The 27303-nt window shown below is 41.5% G+C and overlaps 1 protein-coding gene across 1 annotated transcript in view; it reads left to right on the top strand.

The window, feature by feature from the left end:
• znf536 (zinc finger protein 536) overlaps positions 1-27303 on the top strand; it is a 560712-nt gene that overhangs the window by 393418 nt on the left and 139991 nt on the right. Inside the window, exon 6 of the mRNA XM_041192428.1 lies at positions 3102-3254. Within this exon, the coding sequence (XP_041048362.1) occupies positions 3102-3254 (153 nt within the window). The remainder of the gene's footprint in view (positions 1-3101; positions 3255-27303) is intronic.

Raw genomic sequence — 27303 nt, forward strand, 5'->3', positions numbered from 1 at the left:
TGTCTCCAATGTGTTCACATCCTTCCTATAGTGTGGTGGCCAGAACTGTAAACAAAACTCCAGCCATCTAACCAGTGTCTTATATAAGTTCATCATTAACCTCCCTGCTCTTGTACTCTATGCCCCTATTAATGAAGCCTAGAATACTGAGTGCTTTAGAAAGCTCTCTCTACCTGTCCTGCCACCTTTAATGACTTATGTACATATACACCCATGTCTCTCTGCTCCTGCACACCGTTTAGAATAGTATCCTTTATTTTATACTGTCTGTCCAAAGTTCATCCTCAATGAACTTCATCTGCCACCTATTTATCCACTCCACCAATGTGTCAATGTCCTTTTGAAGTTCTACCCTGTCCTCCTCACTGTTTACAATTCTCCCAAGTTTTGTGTCGTCCGCAAACTTTGAAATCGCCCCCTGCACTCCAAGATCTAGATCTTATGTATCAGAAAAAGTAAGGGTCCCAATGTTACCCCTGGGGAACTCCACTACAAACCTTCTTCCAGCCCAAAAAATTCCCATTAAGCATTACTCTCTGTTTCCTATCCCTCAGCTAATTTTGTATCCACTTTACCACTGTCCCTTTTATTTCATGACCTATAACTTTCCTCACAAGTCTATTGTGTGGCATCATATCGAACGCCTTTTGGAAGTCCATATAGACACATCAATGGCCTTGCCCTCATCAGCCATCGCTGTTACCTTTTCAAAAAACTCCCCAGACTATTCCCCAAACCCCCACGGGACTCCTCCCACTCCTCCAACTCGCCATAGGACCCCCCGGGACTATGCCCCACCCCCGCCACTAACCACCCACACCTCTCAACTACTCACCCTGACCCACTCATGGGACTCCCCCCACTCCCCCGACCTCCCATGGGATCCCCCTAACTATCCTCATGAACTCAATGGGACCACCCCACCCCGACTGCCCTCCCCTCCCCCTAACCATCCTCCCCAACAAAGCAGCCCTCCACTGACCATCCCCACTGACCACCCAATGCCGCACACCCCAGCTCCCCCCCACACTGACCACCATTGGACTGGAGGCAAAAAGAGACAAAAAGACACCAGTGGGAAAGACTAGGGGCAGAATTTTTCGGTTGGCATGCGGGCGCACACCTGACCCAATTGGACTTGAAATCGTGTGAGATGATGTCGGGCGAGCGCGATATTTCTGTTGTTGGGCGTACACGTGTTGGAAGTGTGCCCACCGACCATTAAGAAGGCAATTAAAGTTGTTAACATTCCAACTGTCCCTGATTTATTGTGGCCTGTCCAACCTTACAGTTGGTGGACGATGAATTTGCCAGGCAGATTTGCATTTTTGATGAAACCTCATCTAAGGGCGGAATGAGGTTTCTGCTATTAAATTTAAAAACAATAAAAATGTATGGACAGAATTTTCATCATGTACATGTTCAGTTGATGTATGGACATTTTTTCCCGGATTTCAAAAACTTTATTTATTGGTTTTGAAGTCCTTAGCTTCCTGAGGCAGCTCTCTGCCTTCAGGGAGCTTTCGATCAGCCCTCGCCCACGGCCATGCCCATGCTTATGTCAGCAACCGCCCTCCTCCCGCCCCCCCCACCCTGGCAATGCTGAGCATTTCAGCGGCACTTCACACTGGCTGGTCGTTAATTGGCCAGCCAGCGTGAAATTGCGGTTGGGTGGCCGATCGCGGTTGGCGGTCTGTTCCCCAGCCGCACCTGGGCCTGCCGATCGCACCTGCATGCCAGCCTAAAGACCCTGCCCTAGAGGTTCAAAAAGCTTGGAAGCTTAGTGCAGTAATTGTGTACGATTTATGTTATCTAGTGATTGCTTTTGTCATTGGAAATAAGACTAGTAGCTCAATTCGGAACCTGATATCACCTTGATGATGGTGCGCTGATACTTTCATTTTTCAAAACAACATCAAGTGAAGCAGTGATCTTGAGGTCATCAGCAATTTAAGGTTGGTGTAAGCCCTAAGGGTACAAGATCTATTTAGGGGCAGAATCTGAGAAGCTGTAACTTCTAGATTGTAGAGAACACAATGTCTGCTTACTGGGAACCCAGGGCGAAAGGCTCATTAAAATATCCTAAACTTAGATCCCAAGAAGTATATAAATTATTAACAGGTCTCGTTAAGGTGAACCCAGAATATTACTTCAAGGTAAGTCAGGCTGGTCGCACTAGAGGATGTAAATTGAAATGAATAAATGAGAAATTTAAGTCATATTGAGAACAAAAAACTCTGAATTCAAGCAGTGCTAAAACATTTAGAATGATCTTCCATGTAATGTATAAATATCAAAGTCATTAGGGGCATTCACAGTCTAGCTCGATAAGGTAAGTCATAGTACTGGAGGAGCAAACTGTAGTACTCTGCATGCTCTTTTCCGATGATTGAGCTTTTCTTATTTTTTTCATGTGTAATTTAGAGAACCCCTCAAGGTGTTTTATTGCACCAACCTACTGTGGGCATTTTTCTCAATGATCTTACTTCCATGTTAGATCATTTCTAGTTTTGAAAAGTACTGATCAATACAGTGTTTACACTGACTCAAAAATGTAGGCATTGGGCAGTTTCTTCTACCTTTGAACTGTGCTTGCTTTTGGTTGGAGTAGATCAAATGGGAACCAAAATGCACAAGCTAAACATTAAAAATTTATGTCGGCACAACACGTGAAAACAGAGAAATGTTTGGGTGAGGGGAGATCATTTAATATAGTTTCCAATAAGATGATCATTTAGCAACTGTTGTTTTACTTTCCACTTTTGCTCTCAGCAGTACCCTGCACAGCTTCCCAGTGCAGCTCTGTATGAAGCCTGAATAATACACTGAATCAGGCATGCTGCTGATGCAGCTGTTTCCATTTTTTCTATTATTCATTTAAATGAAATATGCCATCTGCTGCTAAAAGATGATGATGGGAGAAACTAAAAAAATTGGTGAAAAAATAAGCAAACATGCGAGTTGTCAGCATTCTGTCAGCTTCCAATGTGCAACAGAAAGATGCACTATTGACAAGATTCACTTTGTGTTGCGTTAGCAAAATCAGTGGAGAAACTTCTAACGTCTGTTGTAATGATGGTGCTAATTTGTGTGCATTGTAGATATAGGAGAGGAAGTGGGGAGGCCTGCAGGAATACAACAGCCTTCTTTACTGAGAGATCGAGTCCCCGGATCAGCCACGAGGGATTGCCCTTACTGCGGGAAATCGTTCAGAACATCCCATCATCTGAAAGTTCACCTGCGAATACATACAGGTGTGTGTACACTTTTGAAACTCCATATAGATAACTTTTAAATTACATTTATGATACCTGTTTCTTGTACTGATATAAGTATTGATAATTATTGATATTGGCAGGGTCAACATTTAAATCTTTGCCAGGTAGCTAATGTATCCATCAAATCTAACATATAGATCGCTATTGTTAACAACCATTAGGTTAGCCAATGGTAGTGACCAACCTCCGAAAGGTGACCATCAAGCTAGTGGCGTTATATCACTCTGAGTTTGGGGGCTCAAATTCAATAATTATGATGTGCAGAGCAATATGGACTCCCAGCATTCCATCGGAGAGTAAGTTTCAGTAAGTCATGTATAAATGCAATTGTTTTGCGTCTTTATCACCATTGATTAGGCAAATGGAATACTTGGTCTTTAAGTAAAAAAATAAAATGTGTGAAATACTTAGCAGGTCTGGCAGCAATTGTGGAGAGAGAAAGGTCCAAACCTTGCGATCAAAGTTGGCTGTGGCACCTGTCACCAAAAAACATCTTTCTATTTTCCACATATAATTACAAATTGTGTCAGACTTAAATTTGATTTGAAATACAACAAGGCTTCCAAAAAAAATCTATCCATAGATATACATCCATAATATATTAAAATCTATGTATTACACTTTCTGCCAACTTCAATCCATGATAAACTCCTCAGTTTGTCATTATAACAGAAACTGTCCATGTAAACTTGTTCCAGTGTAATTACATTTCCCTTCTAGTGATGGCAGTTTATCACTATGGTCAGAATTTTGGACTCACCAACCTCCCCTGAGCTTTTATGCTGGGGGGAGCATGAAATTGCAGGAACAGATTCTCTCAGGGGTGGGAAGGCATGGGGGGCTGCCACCTTCATCAGAGGCCCCATCTGACTGGGGTTGCATTCCGGACCCCCCCCCACCACACCACCACCCGCCTCCCTGGCCTATCCTCCTCCAATCCCAATTGTCCCCCTCGCCCCCAAGGCCTTTCCTACCTTCCCCACCCTGGGACCCCTGACACTTAACTGGGCCGCTGGTTCCTGGGACTTAGTCTTGGTCAGCTCCATGCAGTTCCTCTTATAGCCACTGCAGTGCTGTTGCTCAAGGGACTGGAGAATTGTCAGCTATTCAGATTAGCCGACAATTCTTCAAGGCGGGACTTTCTCCCGAGTGAGGGGTGGAAGTGTTGCCTACTGCCAACCAAGCTAATTTGAGCATAAAATGGCTGTGGGGCAGCCAGGGTCAGTGGGGATGTGTTCTCCACCGACTCTTTGGATAACTGGACTGGGGGCTATTTTAGAAGATCGCAGCTCCTTCACCTGTATTGTGAAAAAACTGCAATCTTTGTTTCTTGAATTGTCAGGATTTGCTACTTAGCTGCAAATAATGTCAAATTGACGTATTATATAAAAAGTAAAGAGAGAATTTATGGGGGAGGGGATTTTATGGAGCCTGCAAGCACGGAAAACCTGGCATGCAGTGTGACTAACTTAGGTGGGAGCCAAAATTTCAACTTCCTGATGGCGGGTTAAGATGCAAAGATTAAGTCAGCTGTATGGTGTGGCATATCAGGCATCACGCCATCCTGTGGCAGGTTCCCAGTTGTGATATATTTGCATGCCATGAATACTCATTAGGATAAAACTTTTTAAATCACATCCCACCCTCAAGTTAAAGTCAGCAGTGCATAAGAATCTCATGGCACCCAGTTCACATTTGTTTAAAGGTGGCAGTGCCACAACCGGCTTTGTGCAATTGTGTCTGAGATCAGTGGTTTTCCTTTTGAACTCTGCAGCATTAGGGAGGGGAGAAGGAGAATGGCAGCTTGCATGGAGGCTCAGGACTAGCAAGCATGAGTGGTGACAGGGGAGATATGGAGCAGGTGCATGAAGGAGTGGAAGAGGAATCCATGGAGGACAGAGGGTGGAGTCAGGAGCATGGAGGATTGGAAGAGGGAAGGGCCTGGCATTGTGGGTGTGGTGGGAACAGTTAAGGTAAGAAAATAAGGAGCCGAAAGAGTGGTGTCAGTGCTGTCTAAATGTGATTCCATCTCAGGGTGTGAATGAAAGAAAAAAGGCCTTGCATTTCTATAGCATCTTTCACAGCTTCAAGACATCCCAAAGTGCTTTACAATCAATAGAGTACTTTTTTGAAGTGTAGTCACTGGTATGATGTAGGCCATGTAACAGCCAATTTGAGCACAGCTCTGTCCTGAGAAAGGAAGGAAGAAAGAAAGACTTGACCTGGAAGGATTCAGAGACAAAGGTGTTGAGGGTGTTGGTGACTTTCATCCCCACTGGGAAAGCATGACCACCGGTGGCAATGCACCCACCAGAGGTCCAGGATCATTGTGGGACCCCAGACCAAAGGTGAGTGAGGGCGGGATAGGAGTCATGGGCGGGAGTTGTTGGGGTGTCTGGGATGTCAGATTGTCAGGTACAATGGCAGGTGCGTGGCTTTTAGCGATCGCCTCCACACCCTCTTCCTGGTGAAAGGTCCCTCAATTGGATACAGAGCGTCTGACTATGAGGGACCTCCCGGGAAGTCGCTGGCAAACCCAACAGAGTTTGCTGGGCAGCCTTTGGGAAGTGCAGAAAAACTGTGCATCTCCCATTTAATCACTAAATTGTGATGTGCTCAGGATGTCAATTGGTTCATTACTGAGTCGAATTGACACCCCACTGCTGGTGGCCAGGAATCCCACATCAGCCCCTTCTGCCCTCTGACTTAATTGGGGAGGTTTTGCCACTACCAGGAGAATGACATGGGGCCTCTCCCACGATTAATTAATTAAATAATGCCTAATTCCTGCTCCTATGTCTTATGGTCTTATGTCTTATTAAGCTGCTTCATCCACCATGTTTCCCACTGTGACGTGCTGCATTAAATCCAGCCCTATGGGCAGACTTTTACTGCTTTCCCAGTCCCTCTGAAGTCAATGGACTTTTGCCGCATTTTACACCCTCATCTCCGCCGTAACAGGACCTTAAAATTCCACCCTATGTTTTTATTATTAGGAGTCAGTCAGCAGTAATCACTACCTATTGCAGATTTTTACAGGACAAGCATAGCATTCAGGACTACTCGAAGCTGTCCTCAGCCAACTTCATTTTGATTTAATTTTGAATAGCCTTTCCTGCAAATGGCTGGAGTCTTCAGGATCCCAGCCGTGTCAAATAATGATAACTGAGCGGCTGATAACAGAGAGACTGATTTTTATTACAGGGCCAGATGTCCTTCTATTAGTGCTCTGCTGCTGCTGGTATTAATTTTTTCAGGCATTAAACACTTTGAACATTGCAGATGGCAAATTTAAATATTTAAATAAAGGCCTTAGTGCTCTAATTGTAAAAAATGTTGGGACATCCTATATTACCTCAACAAGTGCTGAAGCTCTATATCCACCCAGAGGAATATAGGGCTTGATGTTGTAAAATTAATTTTACCTCAGCAATTCCTGCCTCCTATCTCCATTGGCAGAGGAACCAGAGCTGTGGACTTCTTAACATTTGCCAGCAACTCTACTCAATGTTGGCTCAATTACTGCCAGATAAAACAGCAAAATCAGCTTTTATGAGGTGTTTACACTAGTGTGCAAGCCAAGAAAAGTGACACTTGCCCAAAGAGAATAAGCTTAGTTCAAATGGCAGTGAAAGCTGGGATTTGAACCCTGTCTCTCTATATAGGACCCTAATGCTTTACTAATAAATCTAGGAACTGCTAGGTTTTGAAACATGATGCTTTGCATATGACATGCAGAAGCAAACTGTAGTTTCAATTAAACTCCAGCCAGTCTGCAGAAGTGTTGTCCATTGGTTGTATAATGCATAATCTGGAGGCATTTAACTTGCAATTAACTTTGAATTTTCTTTTTGCCACTAACATTTTGTTTGTGCCATTAACAGTGTTACCAAATAAATAAAATCTTGTGTAATGTTTTATGAATGATGTGTATATTATGTCAAAAAGGTGACAGGAACCTTATCAAAATTATATCCTAGAAAATATTATTGACAATACCTGCTGACAATGTTTAAAGTATGACAATCTCCCTTCACTAGTTAAAATCAGATATTAACTCTCTTTAAAAAAATGGCTAATGCATCTGTTAAAATAGTGGACAAAGGAATCCATTAATGTCACCAAAGGCTAATTACGGACCTATACAATTTACTTAACAATGCTTACGAGAGGGAAAAAATAATGTTTAGACACAATTAACAACTAAATTATTGAGCGGTGACATGAATGAATGTAAGAAGCTGATGAAGGGATTGAAATTTCCCAAGTCCTCTTAGACTCCCAAAGATTCCCAGTACTAACCAACTGGCAGAAGAGATGCAGATAGGAAGTATGAAGTATGTGTGTGCTCTTACATGAGGTAGGGACTCTCACTCTCTCTTTCTCTCTCTCTGTCTCTCTTCCCCCCACCCTCTCTATCTCTATATTTAATTTCCCTGGTTTTAGTTCAATATCAGAAAGTGTTTAGTGGAGTGGAGCAGTCCTGAGATCAATTTCAATTTGCCGAAAGGAAAAGAAATGAACTGAAAAGATATGTTAATATTAATTGCAGGAAGAAAATAGTTCATGTGGTGCTGATTCTCTGCTGCTGGATGTGACTTGGGGCTTTAGAAAAGCAGCATTTTGGTACATTTATAACACAGGTCTGCAAGGTAGGTAGTGGTAGTGAAGGAGCACTTTATGAAGAGGGTTAAAAATCTCATGTGTAATTATTAAGCATCTACGAGGAGAGAGAATAGAAGATGTAATTAGTGTTATGCATAGCCATTTTTATGTGGTGGGCTGTTAAATTTTTAAAAATGTAGTTTTATCAAACTTGATCTTAAGTGGGCTCTCATACATTGGCTCTATTAGCAGAATAATTAACATATTAATTTTATAGCCTCCCTGATTCTTTAGGGTGGCATGCTTTGTGTTTCATTAAGAATTTATTTTCTTTTTCTTTTATCTTTCATCAAACGATCATAAGAGAGTAACTGGTAATTTGCTGGACATGGGATCTTATTGTGCACACATTGGCAGCCACATTTGTTTATACTGACTATACTTCCAACCTGCAAAGTGCTTGGGGATGTGAAAGACTGATCTATGTAGTTCACTCAGTAATTTTTTTATTTCCTAAACATTCCAACCCCCACCACACCCCAGATCATATTCTCTCACCATCGCACAGAATCCTCTTCCCAATATTCAATTCATGAACCAACAAACTGGAAATACCAAGAAATATATGGGGAAAAATTCCCAAAATGAAATACAACCAGCACGGTTAATAAAGGAAATGGTAGTGCTAATTCCAGCTATAGGGGACCCTGGGTAAGACCTATCATTAAATCTCCAGTGTTGTCATGCTCCAGAGTAACATAGTGTTATGTTTGTGAGGTTCATGAGCTGCACTGCAACCTTCAACCTTCAATATTTCATTTTCATCCTTTTAACTTTAGCATTTTAGTGTTTATTTTTATTCTCTCCTATTTTATTATTTTGATGTAACTTTCTTTCATGTATTTGATTTCTTTGCTTGTTGTTCTAGCCACTTTCACTCCTTTATTCATGCTCACTTTGTTTCATGCTGGATTATTTTATTTTCCATCCATTTTCTCTCCTATTCTCTTCATCTGAAGGGACTGACTCATTGTTTAGATAGGATTCCATGGTTGCTGATCACCTTCTGAATCTTGGCCTCTTGGCTACTTTGACAAATTGGCCCTGATAGTAACAGTGTTATCCCTGGTTCAGAAGTTTGTGGGTTCAAGTCCCACAGCTGGATCAGCACACCTAAGCTAAACATTCCAATCCAGTGGTGAAGGAATGCAACATTACTGGAGAGGCTGCCCTTGAAGTAAGTTGTTGAACTGAGGTCCTATCTGGTTGTTTAGTTGGATGCCAATGGTCACATGGCACTGTTTGAACAAGTTCAGGGAATCACCTGACCAACACTCCATCAGCCAAAACCACCAAAATAATATTAACTGTTCATTCATGTCTTGTTGTTTGTGGCATAGTGCTGGCATAGAATGTTTTGCCTACAAAACAGCAGCCACTGTTCTCAAAAAATAACTTATTATGTGAAACATCTTCAGTTGTTTTGATACAATAAAGCACCTCTGCATATCAATAGAAATGCTATTATTAATGCATGAGCCTTGACAGGTGTTGTCAGCACGCTATTTGCCCACGGAGCATGATAGCTAATCCTGATATTAACCTCATCTAATCTGCACATCTCCCATCAGGGCTCACTGAACAGCAGTCAGAAGCAGGAATCCTGATCAAAGTTACCCTCCCTTACATTGGGTGCTGAAGTTACTCCTGCTACAATCTGGCTGAGATCACATAATCCAACATAGACCAAGGATCCCACCTGGGCTTTTCTGATATATGTGGCACATTGATTCACTGGATTAATTCATCCAACTATTGGAGCATTTCACATTTCAATCTCAAATCTGCCCTTGATATTGCTCCAACTTTCTTAAATGTTCGCAGAATCTTCATTTCAGCTTTAAAACCTTTTCTCCCATCTGTCCTTATTGACATTTTTGACATTTGGTATCTGGTCTGTTTTTCTTATATTGGTGCTTTGTCTGTCCTTGTGAGCAGGCACCAGCCTCAGTCCTACTCCATCTGTTAGCTGAGGGACAGAGAATATTGTAGTGGAGTTCATCTAGAATTTTTGGCAAGAAAGGAACAGCAAAGATAGCAATTCCACAATAATAGTCAGTGTAATCTTGGACTAGAAACTTCATAAAATCAGCACTGCTATCAGGACTTCTTTATGAACCCATTGAAAGAAGAGGTTCTGTACAAATGGAATCACTTGAAGAGGTCTGTGAGTGTGGGTCTTCCCAAGACCACTGATGATACCATTCCATGATAAGCAGATCAGTCCAGCTTGTGTGAGCAGTTAAAACTCATTCTCAGCAGGGATAAACTAGATGGAGGGACAAGCACCTTGTGGGACTGAAATCCATATTAATCTGTCTGAACAGCAGGTATTTTCCCACTTTTGTTGCTGACCTATGTCCGTACAGCATTGATCCAGGTTCCAACTTTTACATTAGAACTGCAGCTTTTTACTGACATTTATCTGATAGCGATTGGGTTCATCCCGCAGTTAAATATAATTCATCTGCTATTAATTTGCAATTATTTTTTTTCTGTTGATCTAATGGCAGAATAAACTGAGACCCATCTTAGCTTAAGTTTCAAATTAATGCCAACTGAGATGTGTGCAGTCACTTGTTAGTATAAACTTATATTCAGAAACAAATCTCCCCACACAAGCTAACATGTTCTATCCTACTATTGGCAACTGGCTCCCTGCACTGCACCATCTGGTATATCCTGCTTCTTGTGATCTCCACCACTTTTCACTGCCTTCATAAAAAAAAACCTCACCAAAGACAGAACAATGTTAAATTAAAAACGATGTGTGGATATGCTGAAAGTATTTTGCACAGGACTAAACACATTTAAATATATCTTTATAAATGTAATTGTGTAACAGCCTGGAATTACAAACAGGACAGCTCTGCTCAATCTACCCAGTGGATTTGAATACTGAGTCTGGATTATGGTACTGTAGCATAAACAAAGCTAATGATATTATAATATAAGATTAAAAATAAAAGATGTTCAGTTGGCCCACCTGCCCTGTCCCCATGAATCAAAAGAAAGATTTGAAATCAAAAGATTTACAGAGATCTCTCTCTAAAATATTTGAAGTAAATTTAAGGTTTATCTATATTGGCTTCCTTTTGTAATTTGCCAAGCTGTGTTTGCCAGTCTCTGATGATAACAGTAAGCCATCTTCACCAATTCAACCAGGGTAAACCAGCGCAGAGCTGGGGGTGAGCGCTGTTCACTTTCTGATTTTCTCTCCCCCTGCCAAAGCACTTCCTTTGATGCACCTGACTCCTAGCCAAACTGAAGAGCCTGTTTTCTGGGAGGACATAAATATCAGCTGACGTTAAAGTGTAAACAAAGTTCTATTGGTCAGTGGTGTAGTAGGCAAGCACTAGTCTGCTCATGAAAACCTAACTGCTGCTAGTGCTGGAATCATTTTCATTGCAGCTTTGCTAGTTAGCTCCCCCATTGCTCCTCATAGGCTTCCTCACTAATCCTGGTTCCCGCAAATGTAATTAGCTGGCATTTCTATGAAAAAACCAAAAGCATTTTCCTTCCTCGGGATTGAGCACTTCATTGTTCTGTAGTGCTGTTTCTGGCTATAAAGGTAAATTTGAATAAGAATAGCCCAGGGGTAGTACAGTTCATAGAATCACAGAATTGTTACAGTGTAGAAGGAGGCTATTTGGCCCATCATGTCTGCCCTGGTTCTCTGAGTATTTTAATTTAGTGCCAATCTCCTGCCTTTTGCCTGTAACCCTGCATATTGTTTCAATTTAAATAGTCATCCAATGCCCTTTTGAATGCCTCAATTGAACCTGCCTCCAACACAGTTCCAGGCAATGCATTCCAAACCCTAACTACTCGCTGTGTGAAAAAGTTTCTTCTCATCTCGCATTTGCTTCTTTTGCAAAACACTTTAAAACTGTGCCCTCTGGTTCTCGATCCGTTTACAAGTGGGAACAGTTTCTCCCTATCTACTCTGACCAGTCCTCATGATTTTGAAAACTGCTATCAAGTCTCCTATTTGCTTTCTCCTCTCCAAGGAAAACAGTCCCAACTTCTCCAATCTTTCCTCATATTTGAAGTGTCTCATCCCTGGAACCATTCACATATACCTATTCTGCACTCTTTCCAATGCGTTTACATCCTTCCTATAGTGTGCACCCAGAACTGTACACGGTACTCCAGCTGAGGGATAATCAGTGTCCTGTATAAGTTCACCGTAACCTCCCTGCTCTTGTCCCCTATGCTCCTATTAATGAAGCCTAGAATACTGTATGCTTTAGAAACAGCTCTCTCCACTTGTCCCGCCACCTTTAATGACTTATGTACATACACATCCAGGTCGCTCTGCTCCTGCACACCCTTTAGAAGGGTATCCTTTATTTTATACTGTCTCTCCATGTTCTTTGTACCCAAGTGTATCACATCACACTTCTCTGCATTAAACTTCATCTGCCACCTATCTGCCCACTCCACCAATGTGTCAATGTCCTATTGAAGTTCTACACTATCCTCTCCACAGTTTACAATTCACCCAAGTTTTGAGTCATCTGCAAACTTTGAAATTGTCCTCTGCACACCAAGATCTAGATCATTAATAAATATCAGGTAAAGCAAGGATCCCAATACCGACCCCTGGGGAACTCCACTACAAACCTTCTTCTAGCCCAAAAAATACCCATTAAGCATTGCTCTCTGTTTCCTATCCTTCAGCCAATTTTGTATCCACATTGCTACTGTCCCTTTTATTCCATGACCAATAACTTTCCTAACAAGTCTGTGTGGCACTGTATTGAATGCCTTTTGGAAATCCATATACATGACATCAATGGCCTTGCCCTCATCAACAATCTCTGTCACCTCTTCAAAAAACACCAGCAAGTTAGTTAGACATGATTTTCCTTTAACAAATCCATGCTGCCTCTTCCAAATCAATCCATATTTTTCCATGTGACTATTAATTCCATCCCGAATAATTATTTCTAGAAGTTTCCCCACCACTGAAGTTAAACTGACTAGTCTGTAATTGCAGGGAAGATCTTTACAAATTTTTTGAACAAGGGCGTAATGTTTGTAATTCTCCAGTCCTCTGGCATCTCCCCCAAATCCAGGGAACATTGAAAGATTATTGTCAGTGCCTCTGCAATTTCTACTCTCACTTTCTTCAATATTCTTGAATGTACCTCATTCAGTCCCGGTGCCTTATTAACTTTAAGTACCGACAGCTTATCCAATACCTCCTCCTTATCAATTTTAAACCCTTTAAGTGACTGAGAATTTTCGTCTGTCATGTCTATGAATTTTATTAAAATTTTTTATTAAGTTTTAAAAGCTTTCATGAAACCTCACCCCAGCCGTGGATGAGGTTTCATAATAAATGTGAAGGCTGCCTGGGCTCTTCACCTTAAAGTTGGTTGGGCAGCTCAGTTAAGTATTTTAATTGGAATTTAAATGGCCTTAATAGACCTTTGACAGTTCGGCGGGCATGCAGCCGATTCTGGTGCGTGCCCGCCGAACTGAAGATCTGAATGCCTCGCGGTGACGTCCGGATGCACACCCGATGTCACTGCGTGTCATTTTACGCATCGGCGAGCAGGGCCCACCCCCGCACACTGACCAGAAGATTCTGGCCTCTGTGTAAATCCCCTTTTTGGCCCCGAATTGGCCCGACTCCTCCTTTTACCGCCCTTTTATTATTGATGTGTTTATAGAATACTTTGAGATTTTCTTTTGTGTTAACTGCCAGTCTTTTTTCATAATCCCTCTTTGCTTCTCATATTTGCTTTTTCATGACTCTTCTGAACATTCTGTATTCAGCTTGGTTCTCAATTGTATTTGCTATCTTCCACCTGTAGTAAGCACACTTTTTCTTCTTTAACTTAATTTCTATCCCCTTTGTCATCCAGGAGGCTCTGGATTTGTTTGGCCTACCCTTCCCTGTTGAGGGAACATACCTTGACTGTGGCCAAACCATCTCCTCTTTGAAGGTAGCCCATTGTTCAGCTACCGTTTTTCCCGCCAATCTTTGGTTCCAGTCTATCCAGCCCAGCTCCGTTTTTGCCCCATTGAAGTCCACTCTCTGGCAGTTGATTATTCTTACTCTGGATTGACCAATATAACTTTTCACCATCATCCTAAACCTTATGATACAATAATCACTGTCCCCTAAATGTTCCCCTACTGTCACTTGATCTACTTGGCCCACCTCATTCCCAAGAACCAGGTCTAGCAGTGCTTCCTTTCTTGTTGGATTGGGCACATACTGCTGTTGGAATTCTCCTGAACACAATCTAAGAATGCTTGCCCCTCATTGCCCCTTGCACTACCGCTATCCCAGTCTATATACAGGTAATGAAACACCCCCACTATAATTACTCTATAATCTTTACATCTCTCTGTAGTTTCCTTACAGATTTGTTCCTCTATAATCCTTCCCACTAGCTGGTGGTCTATACATTACACTAAGCAATGTAATTGTATCCTTCTTATTCCTTGGCTCTAGCCAAATTGATTCTGTCCTTGAATCCTCTGACACATCCTCTTTCTCCAGTACTGCAATACTCTTCTTAAGCAAAAATGCCACCCCTCCTTCTTTTTCCCCTTTCCTATCTTTTCTGAACACCTTGTAACCAGGAATATTTAACACCCAGATCTGCCCTTCCTTAAGCCAGGTCTCCATTATCGCCACAACATCATAATCTCACAAGACAATCTGTGCCTGTAACTCCCCAATTTTATTAACTATACTCCGTGCATTCACATACGTGCAGTGTAACCCTGATTTAAACTTCATTACTTGCTCCCTTACTTTGACTCCATACTGTTCTCTATTTTAGTGCTATCTGCCTCTCCCATCATTCCATGCATCCTGATATTACTTTCTAATATCCTCTCCTACTTAGCCTATTTTGATCCCTTCCCCCCACCCCACCCCACTAGGGCCATCTGTCACTTGCTCATCCTGCTTTCTACCCTTAATATCACCTTTAGCTAATATCACCACCACAAACACCCCTTTGTCCTTTTGTTTATGACATGTTTGGCAATCTGTCCTTTGTCTCCACCTATCACTGGCCCTCTATCCAGCACCACCTGTCCGACACCCCTTAAACGGCTTATATTTCACCACATTCCTTATTCCTCTTTAGTTCTGATGAAGAGTCATATGGATTCGAAACGTTAACCCTGTCTTCCATTCCACAGATGCTGTCAGACCTACTGAGTTTTGTCAACAATTTTTGTTTTTGTTTCCAATATCTCCTTTGCTCTCTCCAATAACAGTACTTGCCAATATCCTTTTAGCAAGTCAATCTTTGTGATAAACTTTAACTGTCCCACTTTCTCAATACAATCTTCTAACCATGATATTGGATATGAAGCCCCTTTTGTCACTGCATTCGCCTTTCAATAGTCCACACACAGTCTTTATGTTCCATCTGGTTTTGGTACCAGCACAATAGGCAAACTCCAGTTACTGCAACTAGACTCAATGACATCATTTTGAAGCATGACAAAAACAGAATTACCTGGAAAAACTCAGCAGGTCTGGCAGCCCGATGCTGCCAGACCTGCTGAGTTTTTCCAGGTAATTCTGTTTTTGTTTTGGATTTCCAGCATCCGCAGTTTTTTGTTTTTATTTTTGTTTTTATTTTGAAGCATGAGTTTGATTTCTTTCTGTGCTTGTGATACTTTGCCAGATTTAATCTATAAGGATGTTGCCTTAGCAAAGATGAAACTTCTACAGACACATCATGTATAGCTAAGTTCCCAACTTATTTCCACAAATATCTTTGTGTGACCACAATAGCGCTTCCAAATCACTTTGACACTTGTCTGAAGGTAACTCAATATTGCATTTAAATTTTGAAGTACCCCCTCATTATCCAATTTGATTAGAGGAAAATCAATTTCAGAATCCTGTATTTCTACCTCCTTCTCATTATCTATCGTCACTAACACCTCATTTTGGTCCTCTTCCCTGTCAAAGTACGTTTTAAGAATATTTACATGACACACCTTCTGCTTCTTTCTTCTATCTGGAGTATTTATTAAATAATTCACTTCACTCAGCTTCTTTTCAATCCTACAAGGCCCATGAAACCTTGCCTTTAGTGAGTCACCAAGTACTGGTAACAGAACTGAAATGTTCTCCCTGGCAACAAAACTATGAGCTGTAGTTTTCCTGTCTTGCTATGAGTTCTTTAAATGTTCCCTAGCCAACTCACATGCTCTGTCCAATCTCTCTCTGAAATTTGATACATAATCCAGGAGAGCAGTTTCTGAATTTTGACCCACCAATTTCTCATGAGTCAATTTCAGTGTCCCCTTACCACATGACCACAAACTATTTCAAGGGAAACAAAACCAGTCGGTGCATTAAGAGCAAATAACAAGAATGAGTTCCCCATCCCAATCCTGTGGATAATCCTGACTGTAGGCCTCCATCATGGTTTTTATAGTTTGATGCCATCTTTCCAAAGCCCCTTGTGACTCAGGATGATAAGCTGTTGACTTCAAATGTTTTATTCCCAAACTGTTCATTGCTTCCTCAAACAGCTGTGACATGAAATTTGAACTCTGGTCTGATTGTACTTCTTTATGTAAACCATATCATGTAAAAATTTTAGTTAACTCTTCCACAATTTTCTTTGTTGTAATATTTCTCAAAGGTATTGCTTCAGGAAACCTGGTAGACACATCCATTATTGTCAGTAAGTACTGATTTCCACTTTTCATCTTAGGGATGAATCAACCATGACCCTATTAAAAGGTTCTTAAAATGCTGGAATTGGAATTAAAGGTTATGGCTTAATCACTGCTTGTGGTTTCCCTATCACCTGACATGTGTGACATGTTCTACAGAATTTGGCTACATCCCTATGCAATTCAGGCCAAAAAACATGTTTTTGTATTTTCACCTGTGCCTTTCTAATACCTAAATGTCCCTCCATTGGAATTTCAAGAGCTATCCTCAGAATCTCATTTCTATATCCAAGTGGCAGTACAATCTGATGCACCTCCCTCCAGCTTTTATTTGCTAAAGCATGACAAGGCCTCCATTTTCTCATTAAAACATTGCCCTTAAGGTGATAACATTCTGGACTACATTTTGCCTCTGTTTCTGAGTAAGCTGTCTGATATAATGGTTTTATTTGCAAATCCTTTTTCTGTAACTCCAATATCCTTCTTGAGTTAAACACTTCAGCTGGACTGTCTTCCAGTCTTTCTTCCTGAGAAATCCTATCAAACACAATGTCAGCTAATTGGATTTCCACACCTTCTCCCTGCCTTTGAACTTCCTGTTCTTCTTGTTTCAACCTATGAACTGTGATCTCGTTTTCACACAATCTGGAAACAATCCAGGATGCTCTCTCTGCAACCCTTCTGTTGAAAGCACTTCTACAGGCTGCTCAACTACCATAGGCATCACCAACATCAGTGATCCAGCTATATCATTACCCAGAATAAATTGAACCCCTGCAATGGACAATTTTTCCACTACTCCAACAGTCACCTCACCTATTTTCCACTTACTCTTTAAATTTACCTTCCACAATGGAATAGATTTAGCATCTCCATGAACCTCACTTATTCACCTATTCTGATGTGAAAGGGTGATGAAAAAAAAATTAGTTCTATGAACTGACTCATAATCATCAGCCATCTCTGCTGCTTGTCTTACCATTTGAACCCACTGTTCCTCTGCATGAATTCTCACTACCAAAGGAATTGAATCTTTAAATTCTTCCAAAAGAATTACTTCTCTCAAGAGCTGCATTTGTTGCTTCTATATTTAGTGCCCATCAAAATTACTTTGTTTTACTCTTTCAAACTCAATATAAGTTTGCCCAGGCTGTTTTCTCATATTTCTACATTTCTGCCTGTATGCCTCAGGAACCAACTCATATGCACTCGAAATAGACTTTTTTTTAAACCACATCATAGTTCACCAACATTTCTTCTGACAGTGAAGCATAAACCTCATGTGCTCCATCCACCAACCTGGATTGTAACAACAATGTCCAGTTTTCCTGTGGCCATTTCATTTGTTTAGCCATCTTCTCAAATGAAATAAGGAATGCTTTCACATCTCTTTCCTCAAACTTTAGAAGAGCGTGTACAAATTTAAACATCTCCCCACTGGGTTTTAGTTTAATGGTTTTTTCATCATCAGAACTTTCCTCAGCACCTGATGTCTCCTTTTTAAATTCCAGCTTTTTAAGCCAATACTGTCTGTCTCTTTCCTTCATTCTCTCTTCCATTGCCAGCTTTTCCCTCTGGAGGTCAAGTTTTTGCATTTCCATTTCTTTTTGAAATAATCTCTCCTTTTCCATTTCTTTTTCTGCTGTCTCTAGTTCCAGTTTTTTTAAAATTTCCAATTCTTTTTCCTTTCCATTTGCCTCCAATTCAAGTTTTCTCAGTTCATTTGCTTGTTCAAATTCAAGCCTCTTCATTTCTAACTGAAGTCTCACTGCTTCCAGCTGTAGCTTACTAGTGTCAGGTATCACTTCCAACTTTAAATGCTGTGCCATACCTTCAATTATGTCTGCTTTCTTAGCCCCTGCAAGTAACCCCATTTGTAGTTTATCCGCCAATTCCATTAACTTAACTTTAGTTACCTTTTGTAAACCAGCCAAAGTTATAATTTCAACTCCCAGACATGTCTGAGCAAATGCCAACGCCATATTGCAGTCTTACCACTTCAAAAAATCCTCACGCCAACTCCTGAATTCAAAGTGCTTCTTGTACTCATAACCTTAAGAATCACCAACTGCAACCCAATCAAGGAATTTCAAATATATCCTGCAAAGAGCCCCCAGCTATGTAATGGCACAGCTGATGGTACATGCTGAGTTGTTCAAATCCCAGAAGGAAACTTGAGACAACTGCCACAACTATTTTTTGCAATTTGTATGTTTCGAGATGCTGGCTTTGAATTCAGTAGTATCAGACCACCGAGCCTTATAGGTTTTTACCAAAACTAGATTCAACATTTATTAATATGAGAAATGATTTTAAGCACATGTCTACAAATGACTACCATAATAACTTCTAAATCCCTGAATTAATCTGACTCCCAGTCACACCTCCATTAAGGCAACAGTAAGACACATAGGGCAGAATTTTCTGCCTATCAGGCAGGCGGTGTGGGAGCGGGCGTGGACAGGCGCGGACCCAATCGGCGCCCCCAATCGGGTCTGTGCCACGATTTTATGTGGGCTGGTCAACTAAGGCCCGCCCAGAATGATGCATACCTGGAAGCGCTGTGCCCTCCCTGTACGGGCGGGATGGGGGTTGCCTGAGTTGGCAGTGCGCTATTTTGTGCAAGCGTGCAAAAGAGCGCTAAAATCTCCCTAAGGCACAGGGGTGCTTCAGGGAGATTAATTGTAAGTTCAAAATGTTTAATAAAGTGGCGAAAAACATTTTATGACATGTCCCCTCATGTGAAGCTGTCACATGAGCTGGAACATGTGCATTAATTTCAATAAAAATTTTTGTCAAAATTTAAAATCATTCATGAAACCTCGTCCCGCCCGTGGATGAGGTTTCATGAAAAATGTCAAGGCCGCCTGGGCTCTTTGCCTGCTTGCCAACCTTAAGGTTGGATGGGCAGTTCCATTAATTATTTTAATTGAGAGTTAAATGGCCTTAAAGGCCTTTAACTGTTCAGCGGGCGCACAGCCAACTCGGGTGCATGCCTGCCGAACTGAAAGTCCGAATGATGCGGTGTGACATCGGGATGCATGCCCAACATCATCCTGCGTCATATTACGCCTTGGCAAGCGGGCCCCGCCCCCACCTGCTGAGCCAAAGATTCAGCCCATAGATTTTAAAATACCTAGGCAAAGAAACATGATACCCTGAACAATCCAATTCAAAATGAGTTTTCTTAACTTCAGTTTGTTGTAGACAGCAGTTTGAGGTGTCGATGCTGAAGGCTTTTCACACTTGTTAGATCTTAAAATGCCTACCTCAACACATAGCCTCCACTCCTTTATACATATTTTCCCCTTTGAATGCAAATTTCCATTGTTCCACTATGGACTTTACCACCCTGATCATAAAAATTTATCATAGTACCAATTTTACCAGTAATCTTTGGGAAAAATAAACAGACTGTTTCTGAACTTCACCTGGCTAAGTGACACATTTCACCCCTCCTTTGCAAACAATCTAGTCTGGTTTATTTAAAAATGCAAATGTTCTTTTACACCTTACATTCTAAACTTGCCCCACGTTTACCTACTTAACATTTCAAACCTAGCTTATCTTCTAAAACATCAAAGCCTTCAGACCAGCTGCCTTTAATCTAATTAAGTCACGCACACACACACATACACATACACACACACACACACACACACACGCATACAGACACAGATACCACTATTTTACAATATAATAACATTATTATATCTTTCTGACATGAGAGTGTTTTCCAGCATGAACTAGGAGAGAAAAAGAATCTAGGGTAAGCTCCATTTTCCAGAGCTACACTATTAGTGATATCAAATTTGCTTGCACGTACTGTGCTGACCTCTCAGGTTAGGTGTGAAGAATCAAGACAAAGCAAATTTCTCACTTTTTTTCTGGTTCTTCACCTTTGAGTCAGAAGGTTGTGGGCTCAAGTCCCACTTGAGAGCCTTGAGCACAAAAATCAAGGTTTGGACACTCCAGTTCAGTGTTGAGGGAGTGATGCACTTTCTGAGGTGCTATTTTTCAGATGGGACATTAAAGCAAGGCCTTGCTTACTCTCCAAGGTGAACATGAAAGATCTCATGGCACGATTACGGGAACAGCAGAGAAGTTGTTTCTCGGATCCTACCCAATATTTATTTCTCAACCAACATCACTAAAACAGATTATCTGGTCATTATCACATTGATGCTTGTGGGAGCTTTATGTGCACAAACTGGCTGTCACATTTTCTACATTTCAGCTGTGACTTCACTTAAAAACTACTTTATTGGATGAAAAGCACTTTGTGATATCCTGAGGTCTTGCAATGTGCTATATAACTGCAAGGCTTTATTTTCATGGTTAGTATTTCCAATGAAATTGCCCATTTTGATATTAATACAAGCAGGGTATAATGTCACACAGTGTACTTTTGAAACATGCACCCTAATCTAATCACCTTATTATTGATTTATTGAATTTGTTTCAATGGCTGTAATTCTTGGAGGTAGAGGGGAGATAGGAAGTGATTTTTTTACTTTTCTGTTCCTGTGAATCTTGTAGATTAAAACAATTGTGCATGCAAATAAATTATTAAAATTCAGAGCGATTTAAGCACTGCTTAATACCAATGTATCAAGAGCTTTCTCTCTATATGAATGTGGTATTTCTGTTTTCCCAATTCTAGCCATCCCTGTGACATGTCAAAGTGAAATGGTCAGTGCAATGGAAAAATGGTGGCCCATTTTCTATTATGGATTCACCCTCACAACAAATGGGATTGGGATTGTACAAAATCGTGTGAAATTAGTTTCACAACCAATAAAAAAACATTCTAGTCTATTAGTCTGGTCTCAATTAAAGCTCAAATCCAGGAATTGGTCCACTACAGTGCCAATTACAAAGGGTTACAGTAGAAGAGTAACGAAGTCTTGCTCAGTTGCATAGGACTTTGGTGAATCCACAGCACTGTGCCCACTTTTGGTCTCCTTACCTAAGAAAAGATATATTTGCCTTAGACAGGCTATAGTGAAGGTTCAATAGATTGATTCCTGGGATGAGAGGGCTATCCTATGAGAACAGATTGAGTAGAATTCTTGAGTTTAGAAGAATGAGAGGTGATCTTTTTGAAATGTCTAAAATTCTTAGAGGGTTTGATAGGGTAAATGCTAAGAGGCTGTTTCTCCTAGCTTCAGAGTCTAGAATTGGGATGCGTAATCTCAGGATAAGGGGTCAACCATTTAGGACTGAGATGAGGAGAAATGTCTTCGCTTAAAGGATTATGAATCTTTTGAATTCTCTTCCTCAGAAAGTGGAGGATGCTCAGTTTTTGAATATATTCATGACTGAGATGATAGATATTTGGGCACTTAGGGAATCAAAGGATATGGGGATACAGCGAAAAAGTGGAGTTGAGGTACAAGATCAGCTGTGATCTTATTGAATGGTGGATAAGATCAAGGGACCATATAGACTACTTCTGCTCTTATTTCTTATATTCTTATGTTCAGTGCTCTCAATTATACAATAGTGTCAAGCATTAAACAGTTTGGGAGTATCTCAATAATGTATAAACAATAATAACTTGGGGCTGAATCCCCCCCCCCCACCTGTCAGGGGGGCTTGTGTGGGGGCAGGCGGGAGCAAGTGTGCCCCCGATTGGGTGTGCGCCGCCATTTTCCGTGGGCAGGCTAATTAAGGCCCGCCCAGCGTGACGTGCACCCGGAAGTGCTGTGTGTTCCCTGTGCGGGCGGGGGAGATTCCCTGAGTCGGGGCCTGCGCTCTTTCGCACAAGTGTATGAAAGAGTGCAGAAATCATTAGTTTAAAGTTGTGAAAGATGTAATAAAGGTAAAAAAAAATTTAAGGGCATGTCCCCTCATATGAAGCTGTCACATTAGCTGGGACATTTCCATTAATTTTTTCAAATTTTTTTTTTAAATTTACAAACCCTTCATGAAACCTCATCCCACCCATAAAGTTGGACGGGCAGCATTCTTAACAGCTTTAGTTACTTTGCTAATGGCCTTAATAGGCCTTTGACAGTTCGGCAGGTGCGCAGCTGACCTATAAAGTACCATTAACACAGACCTAGGAGCAAATCACCTTTGCATTCTCATAAATCAAAATGGTGCTTATGTGTGAGAAGATAAAAGATGACAAGATGCACGCTTAAAACAAAGGGGAACAGAAAACATGAATGTCTTCTTATTAAAATGTGTGGCCGCCGAACTGACAATCTAAATGACGCATGGTGACACTGGGACGCCTGCCCAACGTCACCGTGTGTCATTTTATGTGTCGGCGAGCAGGCCCCACCCCTGCTTGCTAATGGGAGAAATCTTCCCTTGACCTTTTTCTAAGCCGGTTCTATTTGTTATGGACCAATTTGCTATACTAGTTCTCTAAGGAAATGTAAAATATTTGTAACAATTTCACATTATTCTATATTAGTCAATATAGAAAATATTACAAAATTGAGTAACAATTGATATTAAGAAGAAGGACAATTTATTAGCGGTGACCTTGCCACTACAACCACCTGTTTGTCATGATCAATCTGTACATTTTGGGTCAATGTTCTGTTCATTTTAAACAATCCCCAAAGGATGCTGAACTTGGATTGATTTACAAGATTGTCATAAGTAGGTTGCAAGATTAAAAATTAGGAACAAATTAATGAATTATTTCAAACAGCAATGATGCATTTTAGTTTGTTGTACATTTTAATAAGAAGACATTCATGTTTTCTGTTCCCCTTTGTTTTAAGCGTGCATCTTGTCACCTTTTATCTTCTCACACATAAGCACCATTTTGATTTATGAGAATGCAAAGGTGATTTGCTCCTAGGTCTGTGTTAATGGTACTTTATAGGTGGTTACTAATGAGACATGTGTAAAAGCACAGCTCAACTGACTCTTTAATGTTCCCTCACTTTCACTGGGAAGTATCAAGCCCTCACTACAGCTTTCCCTCTGATTGTAAGACAATGATTTTTGCCATAATAATTAATGGAGAATTCTACCAAAAACATTGACATATTTTGCAGTCAGTGGTGGAAAGATGATGATTGCCGTTCACCTTGCTAACAGCTGGCCACAAAGTTTTTGTAGGCTTTAGAGTGGAGACTTGCTCTAATCCAGCACCGTGCCCTCTACAGGGTATTTGGGGTGTCTGTGAGCAGGGCAAGAAACAGAGAGGCTCTTCAAATATACTGAAGAATCCTCACTGAGACATATGCAGGGTGCGAATTTCAATGGGATGTAGTACAATGCAGAGTTGTCACCATTCTTTGGGGCAGGCAGCGTTACAGGCTGCTACCTGCATGGCCCATGTTTGTGGTGTTAATCATTAAATAGGCATAAGCAGAACAATCCTGCATGTACTCAAAGATGTGAAAATGGCACTATCTTGATGTCAGACAATATAACCTGCTGATGTGATGCCAGGGTACCACAGCCTGAATTGTCTACTGTTTAAAATGCAAAACATGCAGCAACAAGATGAGCCTGTAGTAACATTAATCAAAGGGCCAGACACCTTGATTGCAGGTAGATAATATTTATGGAACCTCTTCTACTGGATAGTGTCTGAAAATACTCGGGTGCTTTGGAGGTATTTTGGTATATTTGCTAGCGAGTGTTGCCGCTTTCTTACAGGGATGTCAGAGGAGAAGGAGACCTGTGCAGACAAAGGTATGAGAGCCTAGACATCCATTAGACTGCTAAAACAGCTGTGCACTATAGAAGACATTGCTTGATTGACAGCTCTTGCTGTCTGATCTATTCTGTCAATTTCACCATGTTAATTTACACAAGATAAAAAGGTTTCAAGTGCTTGCAGTTTCTGCAATTGATACTTTAAAAGTTTGGATGATTGACAATTTTATTGGACTACAGTAAAAAGGTTTATTATGAATGAATGACTGCTTTTTAAAGCTTTTTTAACACATCCGTTTGTCACTATAGAGTTTATTGATTTTATGCAGAGTGTATATTGGGTGAATGGTCATGGAAGTGCCATTGCTTGGCATGGGGGTGGTGACGGCGGTGGGTGGGGGGGGGGTACGCGAAGCCATTGGGGGTGGGTGGAGGTGCATAGCTTGGTATGGGAGGCATGGGTAAGATGTTTGAGCTTATATTTCAAAAGGTTCTCTCATTCAGACTATGGTTCACAACATCTCTGAGGTGCTATAAACAATGGGTCCTTTAAAAGCTGGCCCGACTCCATGAAAATTGCAGAGGACTAGGTCATTCCAATCTCCGCAATGGAACCAGCCAGGTGGGGAATGCAGGGTGCGGGTCCACAACCTGAACCAACCTGCACCCTTAAACAGCACTGGTGAAAATCAGAAACCTTGGGGATGGGGTCAAGAATCCAAGAATTAGGTCCTGGCTGCCATTTTCACGCTTCCACGGAGACTCCCTGGCTCCATGAAAATCCAGCCCATAGTGCCACATTTTCATTTCAAACCAGAGTGCCTGTTGGCCAACAGAGGGGAACAGGTGCAGGCATTTTTTTTCAACTTTCAAAAACAGAGACCAGAATATTTTGGATGGGGGGGGCTTCCCATCCTGCTATCTGATGAGTTGGTGGGGAATACACCCTTCTGACTCTGCCTGCCCTGCAGCCATTTCACACTTGAAATTAGTTGCAGGCAGAAATTCCACCCCTCACTTAGGAGGAAGTCCACCTTAGAGAGCTACTGTCCAATCTGATTGGCTGGCAGCTCTCTAATCCCTGCAGCAACTGGAGCTGCAGTGAAGAAAAGAGGAAGCGCATGAAGATGACAGAGCCTAAGTCCTGGGACTGGATAGAAAGGTAAGTTTTCAGGGTCCCAGGGTGGGCAGGTTAGGGATGGCCTGGGAGGGTGGAGGGTGGGAAGGAGGGGGAAAGAGGGTGTTCAGGGAAAGGCCCGGGGTGGGGGGAAGGTGGATAGGAAAGTCCAACAGCCAATAGACCTTCTGTCTAAGGTCTAAGCCCAATCATTTCCTGGCTCCCTCCACACCCAGGAAATCCTCCTGCTAGCCTAAAAATTGAGGCTGGGCAGAAAATGGCCCTTAAATGGCTGATATTTGGGGCAAGGTTGGGTGGCCTGTCCAAGGCCTTGCCTGCCCAAGCGTAAAATGGCTGCGAGGTCGAGGCAGGTGGGCACCCAGTGAGAATCCTGTTCCTTCTATTTCACGCTCCTCCCCAGCCTAAAAAACCCAGTAGCAGGGGAGCATGAAATTCGGGGTAGGGTGTTTTTTTAACAGCCAGAACTGTCAGTTGTTTGAAGTCACTGCACAAAACATGATGGCAGAGGCTGACAGGACTTTTTTTTACATTTTTAATGCATTATGGCACTTTTGACAGTTAGAAAAGTACAGTAATACATGGCAACATTATACAATGCTGGTCAATGTAAGGGTCAATACCTTTGCAGGACAGCTCCCTATGGTGCATCACTGTGATAAAAAAATATCCGCATTACAATATAGCATCAATACATACTTCAAGTGCACCCCCTTCTGCACAAGCCACGTCAACTTCCGTTTTATTAACCTTATGTTTCCCTGTATTAAATTTCTCCATTCACTGATCAAGTCTACGAAAATTCTTTGAAATTCTAGGCGTTGATATGCATCTTTCGCCATTGCCCCCATTTGGCATTTCCATGATCACATTTAGTTACAAGTTGATGGTCATTTTACAAACTAACAGGAGAATGGGTAGTTCTGGGCTTTAAATTTAAGGAATGAATCTAGGCAGATGAAGGGGCAAGAGTGGGAAAGTGTTTTTGTGATGGCGATCATAATTCAGTTAAATTTAATATTACTGAAGAAAGGGACAAAAATGGACTGAAAGTAAATATTTTAAATTGGGGAAAGATCAATTTTTACTAAGCTGGGATATGATTTGGCAAAAATGGACTAGAAACAACTACTTGAATGTAAATCAGAATCAGAGCAGTGAGAGATGTTCAAGGCGGAGATAGAGAGTATTGACTCAAATATGTTCCCACAGAGATAGAGGGTGGGATCTCTAAAGCTAGATCTACTGGATGTCAAGGAGAATACAGGGTAGAATAAGGCCAAAAATAACACCTTATGTCAGATAGTAAGGCCTGAATTTTGGCTCCTGGATTCGGAGTGCAGAGCTGGATTTTCATTCTGGGGGGCTGGGTTTATGGGAGCCGTGCAGGACGACCTCAGCAACAGTGTGGAGGCTGCTGGGTGTGGAGGTGGGCTGGGTTGAAGGCCAGAGCAAATGAAAAAAAAAGCATAAACAATCGTTCAGCCCTCGCATTCCCTCACCCCCATTCACTATTTCCATGCCCTTCCCATACCTCTTCATGCCACCTCATGCTCCCCATCTATCCCCCATGGCTCCTTATACCCTCCATGCCAACCTATGCCCTTCTGCCCACACAGGGCCCATTATAGCCCCTATGCAAGCTTAGTGCCAACTCATGCCAACCCATGCCCCCCACCCCCCACCTTTTTCCTTTTCATTCACCCAATTCACCCAGTATCCACCATGGGCAGACCTTAAGACTCATGCTGTGATCAAATAAATTTCCTAAGTGTCTGTTGATGAATTCAATATTTTTTAAAAAATCACTTTCATTGATAGCCCATTCACTACGTTTAATTTACTTCAATCCCTTATTAAAATAAGCATTGAAATTAATAGCCCCACTTCAAAGAGTTTATAACCATTTGGAACTGTCCA

This window comes from Carcharodon carcharias, chromosome 7 (genome assembly GCF_017639515.1).
Source record: "Carcharodon carcharias isolate sCarCar2 chromosome 7, sCarCar2.pri, whole genome shotgun sequence".
NCBI lineage: Eukaryota > Metazoa > Chordata > Chondrichthyes > Lamniformes > Lamnidae > Carcharodon > Carcharodon carcharias.